Source organism: Antennarius striatus, chromosome 15, assembly GCF_040054535.1.
Source record: "Antennarius striatus isolate MH-2024 chromosome 15, ASM4005453v1, whole genome shotgun sequence".
Taxonomy (NCBI): domain Eukaryota; kingdom Metazoa; phylum Chordata; class Actinopteri; order Lophiiformes; family Antennariidae; genus Antennarius; species Antennarius striatus.
Genome location: NC_090790.1, coordinates 14,473,763 through 14,492,962, shown reverse-complemented (window position 1 = coordinate 14,492,962; position 19,200 = coordinate 14,473,763). Strand labels below are relative to the sequence as shown.

General features: G+C 40.2%; 2 protein-coding genes across 2 annotated transcripts; both read right to left on the bottom strand.

Annotated features, from left to right (window-relative positions):
- Positions 1-998: 998 nt before the first annotated feature.
- On the bottom strand, positions 999-6,085 carry LOC137608455 (uncharacterized). Its single transcript, XM_068334842.1, has 3 exons — positions 6,074-6,085; positions 5,421-5,475; positions 999-3,978 (listed from the first exon to the last, which is right to left on the bottom strand). The coding sequence occupies exons 2-3, from the start codon at positions 5,429-5,431 to the stop codon at positions 2,346-2,348; spliced, it is 1,644 nt and encodes a 547-aa protein (XP_068190943.1). The 5' UTR covers positions 5,432-5,475; positions 6,074-6,085; the 3' UTR covers positions 999-2,345.
- A 215-nt stretch (positions 6,086-6,300) lies between these two features.
- On the bottom strand, positions 6,301-16,155 carry LOC137608354 (uncharacterized). The gene is made up of 3 exons (XM_068334672.1): positions 16,143-16,155; positions 15,605-15,659; positions 6,301-9,200 (listed from the first exon to the last, which is right to left on the bottom strand). The coding sequence occupies exons 2-3, from the start codon at positions 15,613-15,615 to the stop codon at positions 7,568-7,570; spliced, it is 1,644 nt and encodes a 547-aa protein (XP_068190773.1). The 5' UTR covers positions 15,616-15,659; positions 16,143-16,155; the 3' UTR covers positions 6,301-7,567.
- Between the last annotated feature and the right edge of the window lie 3,045 nt (positions 16,156-19,200).

Below are 19,200 nucleotides of genomic sequence, written 5' to 3'. Positions count from 1 at the left end.
AATCGCCATGTTATTAAAACAAAAGGAAGTTTAAGGAGTTTAAGGCATTGCGTGGGTGGTTGGACAAAGTTCAAAAGGAGGACTGGAATTTACTCTGTTGTTCGGCATCGTGAGATAGGAGCGCATGAACCAAAGAAAGCAAAAAACAATGGGGACAGCTTTGAAAAGGTAAATGACCGTCATTTTTATTCTTTACTCTATTCTTTGTTTTTTACATTATGCACAACTCTCATTTATTGTGTAATAATCTATTCGTAACATGTATTTGTTACATGTTTTGATGCATTTTTATGCTTTATAAAACATTTGTGTCGGAATTTTTTGGGCCTTGGAACGGATTAGGGCATTTGCATGGAAAATGCGTCTCTACTTACATAATGTTCTACTTACGTAACCAATTAATTTCGTAAGTACCAACAAAGAAAGAAATAAAAAAAATTACTTCTACTGTCTCTTACTCAACTAATTGACAAATTACTTATTCGTAGAAATGTAACTACACTTAAAAAATTATTATAAGCATTAATTTCCATTAATTGTGATTAATTGCGTATCAATGAACTGTAATACATTAATGTTGTAGTTTATAATAATCAAATCAAATACTTATTTAATTATTATGGTTTCTTTGTTCGTGTTGATTAAACACTGGATATTAAAATGTCTCTTGACGTTGAGTTCTATAACAATGTAACTATTATTTGATTTTTGTCTATAATAAACAGATTTTTTTTATATATTGGAGCCTGCCATGTGCACAGTTTCTCTTGGTGCTACAAATTGTGGTACTAGAGTGTCACTCGGTGGTAAACACCAGTATTACTCCATAATCATGAGTTTAAAATGCAATAACCTGGAAGATTCAAACTTCTCCTGTAATTTATCCTAATATACAAATAGCTAAATAGCATTCAAAGTACATGTGGACACAGGAAGGTGTTCGGACCTCCTTGTTGTAGAAATTTCAGGAATGAAAACTGTCACACAAAGAATTGTCTTTGAATCTTTTATTCCACTTTGCTGCAGCAGTGAATGAAGAGTGGGAAGCACAAGTCAATGTGTCGTTGGGTTATAAGTCTCAGTTCAGCCAGTGGGCATTTTTATACATTAAGAAGTTTCAAACAAGTGAAAAGAGTATGCTTCATATGACAAACAACATTTTGTTATCAGATATTTTTGGGGGCGGCAGTGGCTCAGTGGTAGAGCTGGCGGTAGAGCAGGTCGTCCAATGTTCCAACATTAGTGGTTCAATTCCCGCTCTCGTCCAAAAACACCCGGAGTGTGAGCTGACAGTGGGAGGTGTCAGATCACCTCTGGAGCACTACCGAGATGCCCCTGACCAAGGCGCACACCCCAACAAGTTGCTCACTTGGGCACACGAAGCAGGAGCTCCCACTCTACCTCCCACTGCATGCATACAGGCCCCTTGTGTGAATACTGTACATGCATGCATACATGCATGTGTGAACTAATAACACTAGAGTGTGCCACTAACTTCCCGCAGAGGATCATTCAAGCACTGTATATAAAAAAATTAAATTATGCTGGGAAAGAGCACAGAAGTAAACTATTCTTGGGCTCCAACCTTGAAAATCAGTTTGGGTGAGATTAGAACACACAAAAGAGACAGTATTTTTTTTCTCCCATCACACCAATAGAAGACCACCAGGCTAAACATCAGGTGAAGTTTTATGGATAGCATTTTCCTAATGAACTTTATGTAAGACACATTTAGAATATATTCAAAACACATAAGCAAGCAAAAACAGAATTACAGATGGTATGAGAGAGGAGCGAAAGAAGCCATCCATGTCAAAGTGGAGAAGCCATCTCTGAACAAGGAGGGTGGTCTGCGACATCATTTTTCACCTATTTACAGTCAGGTCCTTTCGAAACTCCCCAAAAGAATGACTCAGCAGATTAACCCAGGTGATGTGTCTCATCCAAATGACCCTCATTAGTATATAAAGGCTCAGTGAAACTCAACGACCCCCCTTTGACACCCCTTGTCACCCCAATCAACTATTGTTGAGGAGCCAGATGGGTTTTAACTATGGTGGTTGGAATAAGAACAGCACTGACCACACCTCACAGGGTTAATAAACTGGGACAAGACCAACCAGCACTAGAACTGAAGAAACCTCTTGGATGAGAGGCAGAATGTCTTCAAGAAACTTTCTTAAAGTCCAGTGGATTTAAACAGTTTTGGATAACCAAAACCTGGATAACTGAGAACCTACACAGACATTCTGACAGAAATAACATGAATACAGTTTCCAGATCACGGGCGTCAACCTTTTCTCTTCACAACTCACAATCAATAGACTCATGTTTGCCTTTGCTTCTTAGTCGAGCTTCCTCTTCCGCTTCTCGTTGTTCATGTACCCCATTGCCACTCTGGATCCTTCATCTACTCGATGTTTCATCTCCATCAGCTCCTGGAGTTTATCTCTATCTTTTCTCTCATCCATTCTCTCAATCAGGAAGTCCAAGTGGACTTGAGTGGACAGAGAATCCACATTCAGGGCGATCCGCTCCAGATTTTTGATATGCTGGAAGGACTCATCCAACCACTTGTCTTTCTCTCTCTCATATTCTTCCATTTTCTTCTCCATTATTTGCAGAGTGCTCAAGTGTCTCTCGCTCTCCTTCTTGCTGTCCTCATACTTTTTCTTCACATCCTCTTTGGTCCTCTGAACCGTCCTCGTCTTGGTCACGAAGATCCACGTATCCTTCACATGAACTTTGGTCGAACATTTCCTGGTACATACAATGCAGAAACCTTTTTTCATAACTGAACATCCATCATCTGGATCTCTGGCATGAATGCATCCTTCATGGTGGCAGGTCTCCTCACACACCAGACAGTTCATGGCTCCTCTGTAGGAGAGCCACAAAAAGCCCCAGCTCCCGCCTTCTATTTTTTGTTTCTCTTTATAGACTTCGTCAACTTCTTCGATATAATTCTTATTTGATGTCATGGTTGCTTCACAGTTTTCCAGAATTTTCCGCTCCTGCAGGATCTCTCTCCGTTGGAGTTCAATAGTCGTAACTCTCCCCTCCAGATTTGTGATGAGGGTCTTCAATCGGTTCCGCTCATTTAGGACGGCCACTGTCGTGTTCAGCTTTTGAGGTGAAGCGTTTTCAATGAATTTCGTAAACTTGCCCATCTGGTCCTTGGAGAAATCCCACGCAAACTTTAGAACAAACAATTCTTCCTCTGTTCTCTCCATCATCTGGCGGTTATTGAACAGAAAGTGACGGGGATCCTTCTTTTCGTTCTTGGCACATTTGATTTTTGCATTAACGAGAGCGGTCAGGGCGTCTCGTGGCACCAGACCGTCTGAGTGTGTGATGAGGGCGACAATGTTCTGCTCCATATTCTTCCCAAACAGAGACACCACTGAATCAAAGACATACCTCAGTCGCTCAGTCAGTCTATTGTCGGACGCCTTCAGCACCAGACCCACTGCATTGATTTCGTTGATCCCGTTATCCGAGCGGAACCAATCTAATAACTGTTCTTTGATGACGTCGTCCTTTTGAATCCCTTTGGTATCTCCGTATCCAGGAGTATCGACAATGGTCAAAGAGTAGGGCAGAGTTTTACCTTCAAAACCAAAGATCTGGTACACGATCACCTCTGACGTCTGACTCTCTGACTGATTAGGTCGGTTACCCTCTTCTGAACTCTGACCTGCTGACGTATGTTGCTTCTGATCGTTGACGATCTGAAACCAGACATCGTCCTCCCACGTCACTCCCATGGCGTAGTTGACCAGAGCGTTGATCAGAGTAGATTTTCCAGATCCTGTTTCTCCCACAAGTAAAATGGTCTTGTTGATGATGTTCACCTTTTGTTCACCAAGAGTCATTTTCATTAGAGCGCCAATGTTCTTCTTCTCTGGATCCAGCTGGAAGACAGCAGGAGGTCCTGAGTGGATGAGTTTACTTGTCAGGACGATGTCACGGTATTTCCTGGGGAGAAAGATGATTTAGACATTTTATTCTCTACGTCTGATGTTCACAAGATCACTGGCAAACCTCTCCTCCATGTGTCGTGTAATGTTCAAGCAAATTGAATAAAAATAATATGATGTGTCTTTTGGTAGTGATAATGTTAATTTACTTTGATATTTCCTGAAAAATAAGATGATTTAGACATTTTATTCTATTCATCTGATGTTCACACAAGATTTTTGAGTAGAGTTTTGTCAATGACCTGAAACGATATGGTTTATCTTGCGGTAGTGATAACGTTCATTAACATTAATTTATATTATAATGTGAAATGTTGGTTGGCTTTTTTAAAAATATGTTGTATACTGTATGTACAGCAGTGGCGGCACAGTTGTGCAGTGGGTAGCACTGTCACCACACAGCAAGGCGGTTGCGGGTTTGAGTCCCGCTCTGTGCGGAGTTTGCATGTTCTCCCCGTGTCTGCGTGTGTTCTCTCTGGGTTCTCCAGCTTCCTTCCACCTTCAAAAACATGCACTTCAGGTTAATTGACCGTTCGAAATTGGAGTGACTGTGTGCGTGTTTGTCTGTCTACGTGTGGCTCCGCGATGCTCTGGCGTTGTGCCTGGAGTTTCCCCAGCTTAATGCCCTCAGTCAGCTGGTATAAGTTCCAGCTCCCCACAACCCGCCACAGCTGATGAAACGGTTGAAAATGGATGAATGGATGCATGTACAGTAGTTCTTCCTTCACTGACAGACTTTTGTCCTCAAGGGGGCAGTATGGTATGAGGAACACCAGTCTGGACAGTGTGTATCACAAATGGCACACACACACACACACACACACACACACACACACACACACACACACACACACACACACACACACACACACACACACACACACACACACACACACACACACACACACACACACACACACACACACACACACACACACACACACACACACACACACACACACACACACACACACACATCTTCTCATTTGAATGCCTACACTACTTAAATAGTGTGTTGAATTAAATATTTAAAGACTTTTGCTAACAAGAACAGATCAAACCTGAAAATTCTGTCACTGTGTCTTTCACCTTCATGTGGGTGAAAATGAAGTGTTGTGAGTAAATTGGTAAAATACTGTTGCAGCATTCTGCTAAACAAAAACAAACATGGTGATGACTGCAATTTAAAAAACTGATGGTGACAGAATTTTCACTTATGGTCTGTTCTTGTTCGTAAAAGTTTTATGAATTCTCTCTTTCCAGGTAACTCCTGGACAAACAGAAGCCTTGTCTACAGAAAGCTGAGAATGAAAATGTTGATTTGAAGTAATTTCACATTATTTTTTGTGCAAGCCATAAAGACTGCTGTACTGTATACTGAATAATTCACTTTTTCAATATGTCATATTTTGTTTTAGTATGACTTTAAAGGTGACTCACTCTGTTGCCATGGTGATGTTTGTGTTGGAGGACTCCACCAGATGTTGAAAACTGTCTGGATGAAAAAAAGAATCGTGGTTAAAAGTAGGATTACTAAATCACTGCATTATTTGTCTCCATTTCCACAGTTTAGTTCAGATTTTCAGCTCAGATCTTCTGTGGAACCTGTCAATCATTTGCATCGACCACTGTGAGAGACTTCCTGATTGCTTAACAACCAAGTCCACATGTTTTCATGTCACATTATGTCATTTTCATACATGCAGATAAAAGGTCATTTTCAGGGGCCAATAAAACGTAAATAAATCTGATTCCTTCTGACACAAGAAACATTCTAGGATATGAATCAGAATCCTTTATTTATTCTAATCCCTTATAAAATTATTATTTCATCGGTTACTGAGCACCTTCAAAGATTTCTCATTAATCTGAGTAGGAATAACTACTGGAATTATAATAGGAACGCGTGAAACCTGATGCCTTCCAAAATTGTGAAGGATTTAAAATCTAAGCTTCCCTTTTTCTCCTTTAAACATAAAATATCTTTATTTCTGCAACTCCTTTAAACCCTAAAGCTATAAAGCAGATTTGTTATCTGATTTTTTAATAAAGTAAAACTCTACTCTGATCATATTTTGTTAAAACGTTCTTACCTGTTGGAGACTTTCTGCAGCTCTGTTGAGGAGGATGCAGAGTCCACACGTTATATACGTAGGTCACGTGATTTCCCAGAAACGATTGCAGTTCCTTTTTTTAACTCATGGGGGCAGCGTTGTGCAACATGTCTATCAGCTCACAGTAATGTGGAAATTAAACAGTTTTTGTCTGAGAAGGACAGCTGATACAAAAACCACCAAACACTGAATGAATGGCAGACTTAGATTTATTTATTTTTACATTAAGCATCTGAAAGTTCAAGGACCGATTTAGAGATTGTGCTACTATAAAAAAGAATGTAATCCCTTCACCATGTATCCTGAAGGGACTCCACCTCACCTGATGGAGCTGATGGAGTTTCAGTGTGACAGAGTGTGACGTTGGCAAAACCTGTAGCCCTATGGTGTGTTTTAACCAGCAGCTGAATCAGGACATGTTTCCACAGTCATGCAGATTCACTAAGAAAATGTTTAGCGTGTTTGGCTCATCATATTTGTGTGAGCATGAACCTGATCAAGAACCGATTGCGACACTTTATTTGCTCATCCAGATATTTATTTTGTAAGTTTCAAACTTCTCCTTTAATTTGTCCACATTTATAAAGATCTGAGTAACAGGAAGGGGTTCAGTCCCCCCTCCAGAATAAACTTCAAGTGAAGTTTTATGGATAGGACTTTCCTCATGAACTTTGTATAACACACATTTAGAATACCGCGGTGCATTGGCGTCCCATCCGGAGTGTCCCCTGCCTCACGCCTCCAGTCGGCTGAGATAGGCTCTAGCACCCAAAAATGCGCGTACAGAAAATGAATGAATGAACATTCAGAATATATACAAAACATACATAAGCAAGCAAAAACAGAATTACAATGCAGTGCTCCCTTGTTACTTGCGGTTAATGCGTTCCAGGAACCACACGTGATTAACAAATTCTGCGATAGAGCGACGAATTATTCATCACGTTGATGCTCGAATGCGTGATGGAGCACTGTACCATTTATTTTTTTACCTCCACCAACCAGCACATTCACCAACCTGCTGTTCATTAAGATGCAAGATGCACAAATTTTACACATTCGCGCATCAAAGCTTGCGACTTCACCTCATTGCGGATTTTTGGTAGGAAGTGACGTGATACCCTACACGCATTCTATTGGCTGACGGCATCCGGAAGTGTGCTAAGTTCTGTGGGTCTCGGACTTGCGTGAGACACAAAAGTGTTTTAAATAGTCGATAAGAGTGTGGGAAAAGGTAATGCAGATAGAAGGTGGTTTAATATCAATATGGGAAGGGTCATAAATGTTTAAATTACCATAAACAATAAGATAAATAGTTTGTCGCTCTGTCGTGGAATTCATAAATCGCATGTGGCTCCTCAGACATATTAACCGCAAAGATTGAGGGCACACTGTAGCATAAAAACAGTTTTCTGATCACAGGCGTCGACTTTTCCTCTTTACAATCAATCCACTCATGTTTGCCTTTGGTTTTTAGTTGCGCTCCTTCTTCAGCTTCTCGTTGTTCATGTACCCCATCGCCACTCTGGCTCCTTCATCCACTCGATGTTTCATCTCCATCAGCTCCTGGAGTTTATCTTTATCTTTTCTCTCATCCATTCTCTCAATCAGGAAGTCCAAGTGGACTTGAGTGGACAGAGAATCCACATTCAGGGCGATCCGCTCCAGATTTTTGATATGCTGGAAGGACTCATCCAACCACTTGTCTTTCTCTCTCTCATATTCTTCCATTTTCTTCTCCATTATTTGCAGAGTGCTCAAGTGTCTCTCGCTGTCCTTCTTGCTGTCCTCATACTTTTTCTTCACATCCTCTTTGGTCCTCTGAACCTTCCTCGTCTTGGTCACGAAGATCCACGTATCCTTCACATGAACTTTGGTCGAACATTTCCTGGTACATACAATGCAGAAACCTTTTTTCATAACTGAACACCCATCATCTGGATTTCTGGCATGAATGCATCCTTCATGGTGGCAGGTCTCCTCACACACCAGACAGTTCATGGCTCCTCTGTAGGAGAGCCACAAAAAGCCCCAGCTCCCACCTTCTATTTTTTGTTTCTCTTTATAGACTTCGTCAACTTCTTCGATATAATTCTTGTTTGATGTCATGGTTGCTTCACAGTTTTCCAGAATTTTACGCTCCTGCAGGATCTCTCTCCGTTGGAGTTCGATAGTCGTAACTCTCCCCTCCAGATTTGTGATGAGGGTCTTCAATCGGTTCCGCTCATTTAGGACGGCCACTGTCGTGTTCAGCTTTTGAGGTGAAGCGTTTTCAATGAATTTCGTAAACTTGCCCATCTGGTCTTTGGAGAAATCCCACGCAAACTTTAGAACAAATAATTCTTCCTCTGTTCTCTCCATCATCTGGCGGTTATTGAACAGAAAGTGACGGGGATCCTTCTTTTCGTTCTTGGCACATTTGATTTTTGCATTAACGAGAGCGGTCAGGGCGTCTCGTGGCACCAGACCGTCTGAGTGTGTGATGAGGGCGACAATGTTCTGCTCCATATTCTTCCCAAACAGAGACACCACTGAATCAAAGACATACCTCAGTCGCTCAGTCAGTCTATTGTCGGACGCCTTCAGCACCAGACCCACTGCATTGATCTCGTTGATCCCGTTATCCGAGCGGAACCAATCTAATAACTGTTCTTTGATGACGTCGTCCTTTTGAATCCCTTTGGTATCTCCATATCCAGGAGTATCGACAATGGTCAAAGAGTAGGGCAGAGTTTTACCTTCAAAACCAAAGATCTGGTACACGATCACCTCTGACGTCTGACTCTCTGACTGATTAGGTCGGTTACCCTCTTCTGAACTCTGACCTGCTGACGTATGTTGCTTCTGATCGTTGACGATCTGAAACCAGACATCGTCCTCCCACGTCACTCCCATGGCGTAGTTGACCAGAGCGTTGATCAGAGTAGATTTTCCAGATCCTGTTTCTCCCACAAGTAAAATGGTCTTGTTGATGATGTTCACCTTTTGTTCACCAAGAGTCATTTTCATTAGAGCGCCAATGTTCTTCTTCTCTGGATCCAGCTGGAAGACAGCAGGAGGTCCTGAGTGGATGAGTTTACTTGTCAGGACGATGTCACGGTATTTCCTGGGGAGAAAGATGATTTAGACATTTTATTCTCTACGTCTGATGTTCACACAAGATTATGGAGGAGAGTTTTGTCAAGGACTAGAAACAATGTGGTATGTCTTTTGGTAGTGATAACATTAATTTACTTATATTTAGATTATAATGTAAAATATTTCTATGTTGTTGCCAGACTGTTCATTTCATATTGCACACCCTAATTTGTTGCACATAATTTATTAAAGTTATATTAGTATGTTGTATATTCCTCTTCTCTTATTCAGACCTTATTAACCAAATACCATCATAGTGTGTATGTATGCATTAGTACTGTTATCTGTCTGTCTGTTGTCTGTCTGTCTGTTATCTGTCTGTCCGTCCATCTGTCTTTCTGTCCGTCCATCTGTCTTTCCGCCCGTCCGTCCGTCTAGCTATCTTTCTTCATGATCTATGGATTGTAACAAAAGCCGTAAAAGAAAAGTAAAATCTGTCAAACAAAAAAGGAAAGAAAAAAAAGAAAAGAAAAAAGTTTGGCTGTTTGGGTTGAAATGAAAATCTTTAAAAGCATTTATTTTGTCGTCTTCAAATTAAAAAATACGGAAATAGATTTCTTATTTAAATTTTTTAATTTCCAGCTCTGGCACCGACAAAACTGAGCTGATCGATCCAGAGTGGGAATAGCATTTTTAAGAGACGTGACAGAAATGCTGAACAGCCTAAACTTGCAGCTACGAAGGTAAACTCAATTGGACATGTATTCCCACATAAAAGCATTCGAGGTGAAACTAGCGCTGGTTTTGGAACAAGTGAAGAAGAACAACTTCATCCTTCTCCCTGCAGAAGAAGTCCGTCTTTTCCCGAACCCCTTTGTTATATTGATGAAGCTCAGCCTTCTGATCAGTTTGAGTCAGCTGAGTTACAGAATTGTGATGTTCTGAAAGACGCGTTCAAGCCCGACAGTCTCACTGACTTGTGCCGCTCTCCATGTACATCTACAAACCTTTTCAGACATCAAACTCTTGAAAAACACCAATGAGATCCAGATTGACAGATGAACATCTACATCAGTGTTTGAGACTGGCTTTGACTCGGCTGGAACCTGCCTTCAACTTCTCACCAGCCAGATGCAGACCCACGGCCAGCCAGTCGGTCGGTCAGTCGGTCGGTCGGGTGAGCATCAGGTCAGCCTTTAACAGACTGACTGAGTGGACTCCGTGGAAGATGGGAGGATTAATGCTCCTCATATGAAGACAGAAAACTTGTCATCCCTGCCCCCTCCTTCCTACACCACCTTCTCCGCAGTTCCAATATCGTGTCCGATATTGGAATTTTGTTCCAAAATCGGACACATCCCACAGTCGCTTATGCTTGCTCTGGAGGGCATTGTTTCCTTTCTATCTGTAAAGCGCTTTGAAATGTCTTCAGATGTGATTAAGCGCTATATAAATAAAAGTTGGTTGAGTTAATTGACTTCGGTACCCTGTCCGATATTTGAACTACCCCCCCCCCCGTCCGATATTGGAACTACCCCCCCATAGCCCTGTTTGGCTACACTATCGCCTACCACTACTTTACAGTCACTGATCTCCTTCAGATTACACCATCTACATAAGATGTAGTCTATCTGTGTGCACCTACCACTCTTATAGGTCACCCTTTGTTCCTGCCTCTTCTGGAAGAAAGCCATTTCCATCCTTTTTGCAAAGTCAACTACCATCTGTCCTTCTGCGTTCCTCTCCTGGATACCAAACCTGCCCATCACCTCCTCATCAGCTCTGTTACCTGCACCAACATGTCCATTGAAGTCTGCACCAATGACAACTCTCTCACTTCTGGGCATGCTCTGCATCACTTCATCAAGGTCCAACCAGAATTTCTCCTTCTCCTCCAGCTCACATCCTACCTGTGGAGCATACAATCTAACAACATGGAACATCACGCCTTCTATTTCTAGCTTCAGACCCATCACTCTATCTGACACTCTTTTTACCTCCCGGACATTCCTAACAAACTCCTCCTTCAAGATAACTCCTACTCTATTTCTCTTCCTATCTACACCGTGATAGAACAACTTGAACCCTGCCCCTAAACTTCTAGCCTTGCTACCTTTCCACCTGGTCTCCTGGACACACAGTATGTCTACCTTCCTCCTCTGCATTTTGTCAACCAACTCTCTACCTTTTCCTGTCATGTCATAGTTCCAACATTCAACGTCCCTACTCTCAGTCCTATACTCTTGGCGTTCCTCTTCTCTCTCTTCTTACGGACACACCTTCCTCCTCTCCTTCTTTGACAAGCAGTAGTCCAATTTCCACCGGCGCCCTGTAGGTCAACAGCGCTGATGGCGGTCGTTGTTAACCCGGGCCTCGACCGATCCGGTATGGAAGTCATAGGTTTGATTCCCATGTTTAAAATATATGAAAGTCTAATGTTTATCAATACATTACAGAAAATAATTAACTTTATCACAATATGCTAATTTTTTTAGAAGGACCGGTATATCTGTATTTTGTTTCATTTATGTGTTGTTTTTATGTCCTGTAACTGTTTCCGTTTAGTATAAGGCAACAGTCCGCAACACACGGCTCCGGAGCCGCATGCGGCTCTTTCATCCTTATAATGCGGCTCTGAGTGGCTTGGAAAATAAATTATAAATTAATTAATTTTATTTTTTCGTCGCTCAAAATAAACGTCACACTGCGGAAGCCGGTATACCCGCCGAAACGCTGTCTATTTGTTGCAACTTTCAACCCCGGCAAGGCCAATGGAGAAATGTAAAAAAAGAAAATATCTCAAGAAAATGGAACTTTCAATGATACCTGGGCAGATTCATTTGCATTTACCTCAGACGAGAGTGGCCTACCAGTATGCCTAATTTGTGGAGAAAAACTGGCTAACAATAAACGGTCAAATGTCGCAAGACATTTTAACAATACACACAGAGCCTTTGCTGAAAAATATCCAGAGGGAGAAGAGAGGAAAAAAGCTGTTTCCGAACTGATGAAGAAGGCTGACCGGACGAAAAATCAATTCAAGAAGTGGGTGAAGTCTGCAAATTCAACTACATATACAAGCTTTGTGGCCGCTCAGGAAATAGGCAGGCATGGGAAACCGTTCACAGATGGAGAATAAATGAAAGAATCATTCCTTAAGATTTCAGAACACCTATTTGCGGACTTTAAAAACAAAGACGAAATTGTGCAGAAAATCAGAGAAATGCCTCTCTCTGCGAAGACTGTCAAAGACAGAACCATAAAAATGGCAGAAAATATCACAAAACAGCAAATCAAAGACATCAATTCAGCAGCAGCGTACTCAATCGCCTGTGATGAGTCCAAAGACAAAAGTGACATTGAACAAATCGCGCTGTTCTTCCGATATGTGAATTCTGCTGGACCACAGGAAGAAATGGTTGAGCTGATACCACTAAAATGCCAGACACGGGGGGAGGACATCTGTGAGGCTGTGCTTGATTGTTTACAAGCCAAAGAAATAACAACAACCCTTCTCGTGTCGGTGGCTACCGATGGGGCACCGAGTATGACTGGAGCGCACAGGGGCTTTGTGGCTTTGCTGCAGAAATCACTGGATAGAAAGCTGCTGACGTTTCATTGCATCCTGCACCAAGAAGCATTGTGCGCGCAAAGTTTTCCTCCAGAATGCACAGAGGTCATGAATGTTGTCATTCAGATTGTCAATAAAATAATGGCAAGAGGTTTAAATCACCGCCAGTTCCGTTCATTACTGGATGAGGTGAAGAGCGCATACACTGATCTCCTGCTGCATAACAGAGTCCGGTGGCTGTCCAGAGGAGAGGTGCTGAAACGTTTTGCTGCATGTCTGGGAGAGGTGAAAACTTTCATGAGCAGCAAAGGGCTCACCTTTCCTGAGCTGGAACAGCCAGAGTGGCTGGAAAAACTGCACTTCATGGTGGACATGACAACGAAACTAAACACGCTGAACAAAACACTTCAGGGGAGAGGAGGCACAGCGTTTGAGCGCAAACTGACAGTTTTAGCCAGACATTTACAGAGAGGCACACTGTCTCACTTCCCCCTCTTTAAGGGAGTTCAAACAAGCTCACGGAGTGATCAATTCAGAGTATTTGCAGTCTGCAATCATCACAATGCAAGCGTCATTTGGTAAACGATTCCTTGAGTTCAGAGAGGAAAAAACTACATTGTCCTTCCCCGTCACTCCCCTGACCATTGATCCATCCCTGCTAAACGTGACTGCAGGTGTAAGTCAACCTGCTCTGGAGCTGGAGCTGGCTGACATAGCTGACAAAGATATTTGGGTATCCAAATTCAAACGCTTGACAGAGGACCTTGAAGATGTTGCCCGTCAGAAGGCCACTCTTGCTCAGAATCACAAATGGAGTGATATTGAGAACCTTCTGAGACCGGACAAGCTCATATTTGAAACATGGAATGCCATCCCCGACACCTACACGAATATGAAGAAATATGCTTTTGGAGTCCTGTCGATCTTCGGATCCACATATGTATGTGAGCAGCTATTCTCCACCATGAACTGCATTGAAAACAAACACCGCTTACGGCTCACAGATGACAGCTTACAGTCCTGCGTATAAAGATGAAAGTGACTTCATACAGCCCCGATTTGCAGAAGCTGTGCGCAGAGGTTCAGGAGCAGAAGTCCCATTAACCAGGTAAAATAAATATTTATGCAGATATTTTGCTAATATTTAATTTTCATTGTTTAGTGACACAGTGCTTTCCCCCCAATTTATTTTATAAATTCAGGTCAAGGCTCCGCTCCATACTTTGAAAGCCCAAGGCGATATAAGGATGACAGCTCACGGCATTTTTCCTTTTTGTTTGCTGCATGGACAATTTAAATTCAGATTTTTAATGTATTCGAAAGAGACATTCAGTCTTTTTTTTTCAAGAATTCAAAATGTGTTCATTACATCGGTAAAATTTAATTTTCTCCGTAGCACTTCATAAGAAACCACACTATAGTTGTTTATACAAAGTGTAAAGGTAAGAAAAAGCAATATATACAGTGTTATCTTCATTTTAGATAAGATAAAGGGATATAAGGATGACGCCTCATGGCATTTTTTTGCTTTCTTTGCTAAAATTTAAATTTAGCTTTTTAATTTATTTGAAAGAGACATTCATTGTTATTATTTTTCAAGAATTCAAAATGTGTTCATTACATGAATAAAATTTAATTTTCTCTGTAGTACTTCGTGGATTTCATAAGAAACATGCTGCGGTAAACCCTGAAGGGAAGGTTTTTTTCATTTTAGATGTGGAAAAGTATGTGCGGCTCCCAGTGTTTTCTTTTTCGTGGAAACCAGGTTCAAATGGCTCTTTCAGTGTCAAAGGTTGCCGACCACTGGTATAAGGGAATAGTACTTTCTTATTTAGAGTAGTAATGGCATTTAAATGACCTCAAATGCAATTATAGATTGAAATTTAATAAATAACGACTTACAAATAATTCAGCTGATGAACAACCTCTTGGAATTAATTGTGTTCATATGTTGAGGACTATTTGTAGTTGTCAAAATGTTTGACTCATCACTGCCCACTACTGGATGTATTAATACCGACATCAAAGATGAATGGTAGGAAGTGAGCACTGACACACATTTTCATACATATGTGGAAGATAAATGACATGTGAGCTACAATAAATGTTATTAAAATGTTAAAGGTTACTACGCGGCATGAAGTCGCCACTGCTGCAACTACAGTGATGTAATGAACAGAAGTTTTTCCTGCTTCCTGTTAACTCTCTCTGGGTGCATTTTTGTGATGTTTCATGAATATATTTCTGATAAATGTACGACTGTAGTTGTACCTATCAGACAAGAAAAAAATGATGGTGATAGAATTTTCATTTTGGTCTGTTCTTGTTAGTAAATATGTCATGAATTCTCTCTGTCCACGTAACCAGGAAAAACAGAAGACTTGTCTACAGAAAGCTGAGATTGAAAATGTTGATTAGAAGTAATTTCATAATATTTTTTGTGCAAATTAAATGGCAGACATAAAGACTGACATACTACAGTATATTACTGAATACAGTGCGCCCTCGTGCGATCGCGCATCAACGATTGCGACTCCACCTCATTGCGGATTTTTGGTCGGCAGTCACGTGATACCGTATACGCATTCTATTGGCTGACGTTCCGTCAGTCTCGGACTTTCGTGAGACGCAAAAGTGTCATTTAAACAGTCTTATCAGAGTGTGGGAAAAGGTAATACAGATAGAAGGTGGTTTGATATCCGTATGGGAGGATTCATAAATGTTTAAATTACCGTAAATAATAAGATAAATAAATCTCGATCGCGGATTCCTCAATCGCGTGTGGTTCCTTGACCGCAAAGACCGAGGGCGCACTGTACTCGATCACAATTTGTTTCAGTGTGATTTTTAAGGTTACTCACTCTGAGTCCATGGTGATGTTTGTGCTGGAGGACGCCACCTGAAGTTGAAAATTGTCTGGATGAAAATAAGAGTCACAGTGAACAGATTTACTGAATTATTTTCTCCATTTCCAGTTTAGTCCAGATCTTCAGCTCAGTTCTTCTATGGGACATTTCAGTAATTTGCATAGACCACTGTGTTAGATCTCCTGATTATGTCATATAATACATACAGATGAAAAGTCATTTTCTGGTGTCAGTGTTGCAGCAGCAATGACCAATAAAAACACATATGATTCCTTCTGATACAGAAACATTTCATGTGTTATTGAACAAATAAAATATTAATTATATTTCTAATTAATATGAGGAGGAATAATTACTTGCATTACAATAGGAGTGTGTGAGACATATATAATGAAGAATTTAAAATCTCCTTTATACATAAAATATCTTCTTTTTTTAATCTTAAAATTATAAATCAGATTTTATTATGTTATTTCAAACATTTCATAAACCAAAACCCTCCTCTGATCATGTTTTGTTAAAACGTTCTTACCTGATGAAGATTTCCTGGGGGTTTGATCAACAGGATGCAGAGACCGGGTTTTATAGACTGAGGTACTTAGTGTGGTCACGTGATTTCTCAGAAGCAGTTGCAGTGTCCTTTTTGTGAAGTGGCTCCACATTGCAGGGATTTTAGTTTTCAAAGTGGAAATTGGACAGTTTTTGTCTGTGAAGGGACAACTGATGCAAGAACTGTCAAACACTGAATGGATGACAGACTCAATTTTTTATTTTTTTTTCCTGTGGTTGACATAACCAAGCATCTCAATTCACTGAATGCCATCCTTTAAAGAAACAATTTGCACACATCACAGCCTCTGGGACAAAAACTTCTCCACAGACATTTGTGGCTAATTGCCTGTCGGCTCTTTTTTCTTTATTCTTTCACAAGTCAGCCGCCAGTGCTCTCACCTGGCTTCGGGGTATAACAGCAGTGCTAATTCTTAATTATCAGTATGTTAAAGCAAATTTGGTAAATGTCATACAAGATGTTTAAAAGCTTATGAAGGAAAATATACATATTCTCAGGCTTTGTATTTACTTCGTATTTCACCTAATAATGATATAGTTAAATACATTGTGTAATGGGCGTCCACCGTTTAGCGGCGGACGACGGCTGTGTAATTTGTCTGGCTTTTTGTTGTAGGTGGAGACAGTGGAGACTGGTAAGGGAGACTGGTACTGGTGACTGACACTGGAGAACCATATAAGGGAAAACAACCAGCCAGAGAGCAGACAGGATGCATATGTGTTAATTTATAGCGGCTCATCCTTATGGTGGAGCCTAGAGATGGGCATAATAAATGTCTGAGGTTCTCTTTAATGTGTTGTTCCTGCCCCTTGTCACGGTTCAGACAACACCAGATTTTGTGTTAGGGACAGAGAACCCAGATCTACTTAGAAATATTGTATTAAGGTAAAAATACATATTTGATAAACGAGACGGTTTGTTTCTTGTTCTTCCTTCCGGTTTTGAACGCTCACAACTGCTCTGGGTGGACTTCGGGATAAAAGTCCGTTTACCTAACACTTGTAATACAATTAACCAGCAAAAACAATAAACACATCAGGTAAAAAAAGAAGAAAAAAACCCCATACCCAGTACGGTAAACTGCAGATTTTAATGCGTTGCATTAAAGCAAAGATAAAGTAAAAATGACTACGAGGCTCATGTTGTTTAAATACATGTTCATTGTTATCCTTTTCTGTCACTTTATTAGCTGGTTGTAATTACAGCTCCCAAATGGCTGCTCATAATTTTTGTTTCTTATATTAATATACTGTATTATCTTGCCTCTCCCTTACACAGTGTGCAAAGAAACATAAAATGTGTTAGAAGTATGCAGACTTCCTGTTTCTTTTATAAATATGATTAGAACATTGTACAGGGCTCCTAAAGCACATGTATATACAAATTGAATCTGAAGGATTATATGTGCTCATGTAATATAATAATGTAATATGCTATCTTCACTTTCTCTTTTTATTCTTTTTCATGCTGTTTATATTTTAGTTTAGTATATGTCCTGTTAATGCTACATGTGTCTGTTATTGTAGTGTATGTCTTGTGGTATGTCCTGAGGTGTCAGTGTTTCTTTTTCTTCTGGTGTTTATCATTAACAAAATAAAATTCTTAAACATAATAATAATAATATTTATTATCATTATGGCTTTATTAATATACTCAATGGGTGGCGTTTGTTCAGGATGTGCAGCACAACTCCTGTGATTGTTTTGAACCTTTGTCTCCATGCTATTGTCTCTGTGGTTGTGGTGTGTGCAGGAGCAGCACCTTCATTAAATGCAGGTTTCCTTCCTTGTTTTTCTCTTCTATAATTGCACTGAAGAAAGAACAATTAACACGGGCCTGCGCAGGTTATGCAGTTTTCTCCATATGACGTTTTAACGTTGCACTCTCCAGTCTTCCTTAGAACCATCACATGAAAATGTGTCAGTACTTTACTGCGCTTCCTGTCACCCTTACTTACCACTTCCTTCCTTACTCAGCCTTAATGCAAAGCTTAATGCACAAAGATACTTTAGAAATTTTGTGCAAGGCTGTGAAGTTTGATGCTGCTTGGCCTTTAGAGGGCGCTGGTGGGTGATTTTGCTGCACCTGTTACAAAATACTGTAAAAAGATTCAACACAGTACCTACAGGTATTTCCCCCCCACAGCTGTTGCTTATATGAAGTCCATCAATGTTTGAACTTGCTTTGCTCTTCTTCAACACGTTTTATCTGAAGGAATAATAAGAAATCCATTTCAATAAAATTTTATCCACATTATTTATTCCGTAATTATTTGTGTGTAGCATTTTACAGACTCTTAAAAAACATGTATATGAGGACGGATGACATTTTTTACACTTACTTTGTGTTCATATTCAAAACTGCTGTTTGAACGAGAACCTTATAATGACTATCCCTCACTTTTCCTTATTCCGATCCGAACACAGGGGTTGCTGTAAAAATGTCTCCCGCTCTCTAGTGGATAGAACAAGTACAGCAACATGAAATATAATCAGCATAGAGCAATAATCCATCCATCTATCCATCCATCTTCTAATCACCGCTGTATCCAATAATAATGAATATAAATAAATTGAAATAAAAAATAAATTCACTTCTTCAAAACATCAGGTCAGATCATTGTAAAAGACAGCCCTGCCAAAACGAAGTAGTCCATCTATATCACCAACTTAAATTAATTTAATTTTTCTTAATATGGCCTAAATAAAGAAAAGGAGCCTCCTTACTTCCAAATGGAAAATAGCTTTATTGCATCTGCTTGTACAATAGGTTGTCAGCAAAATCACTATAATTTACAAGATATTTAATCTGTTACTTTTCAAAAAATTCCTGTTTTTAAATATGAAATTTAGAATTCCATTGAGAAAATCTAACACATTTTGTGCTGCATAAGACTAATATTGATCTTCTGGTGGAGGAATGTCTTACTTTGTCTTATGTGTATACTGTGAACTTATTCTTTCCAATTCGGTCATAATTTAACAATTATTATAAGGTTATGGATGTGAAGTGAAATACA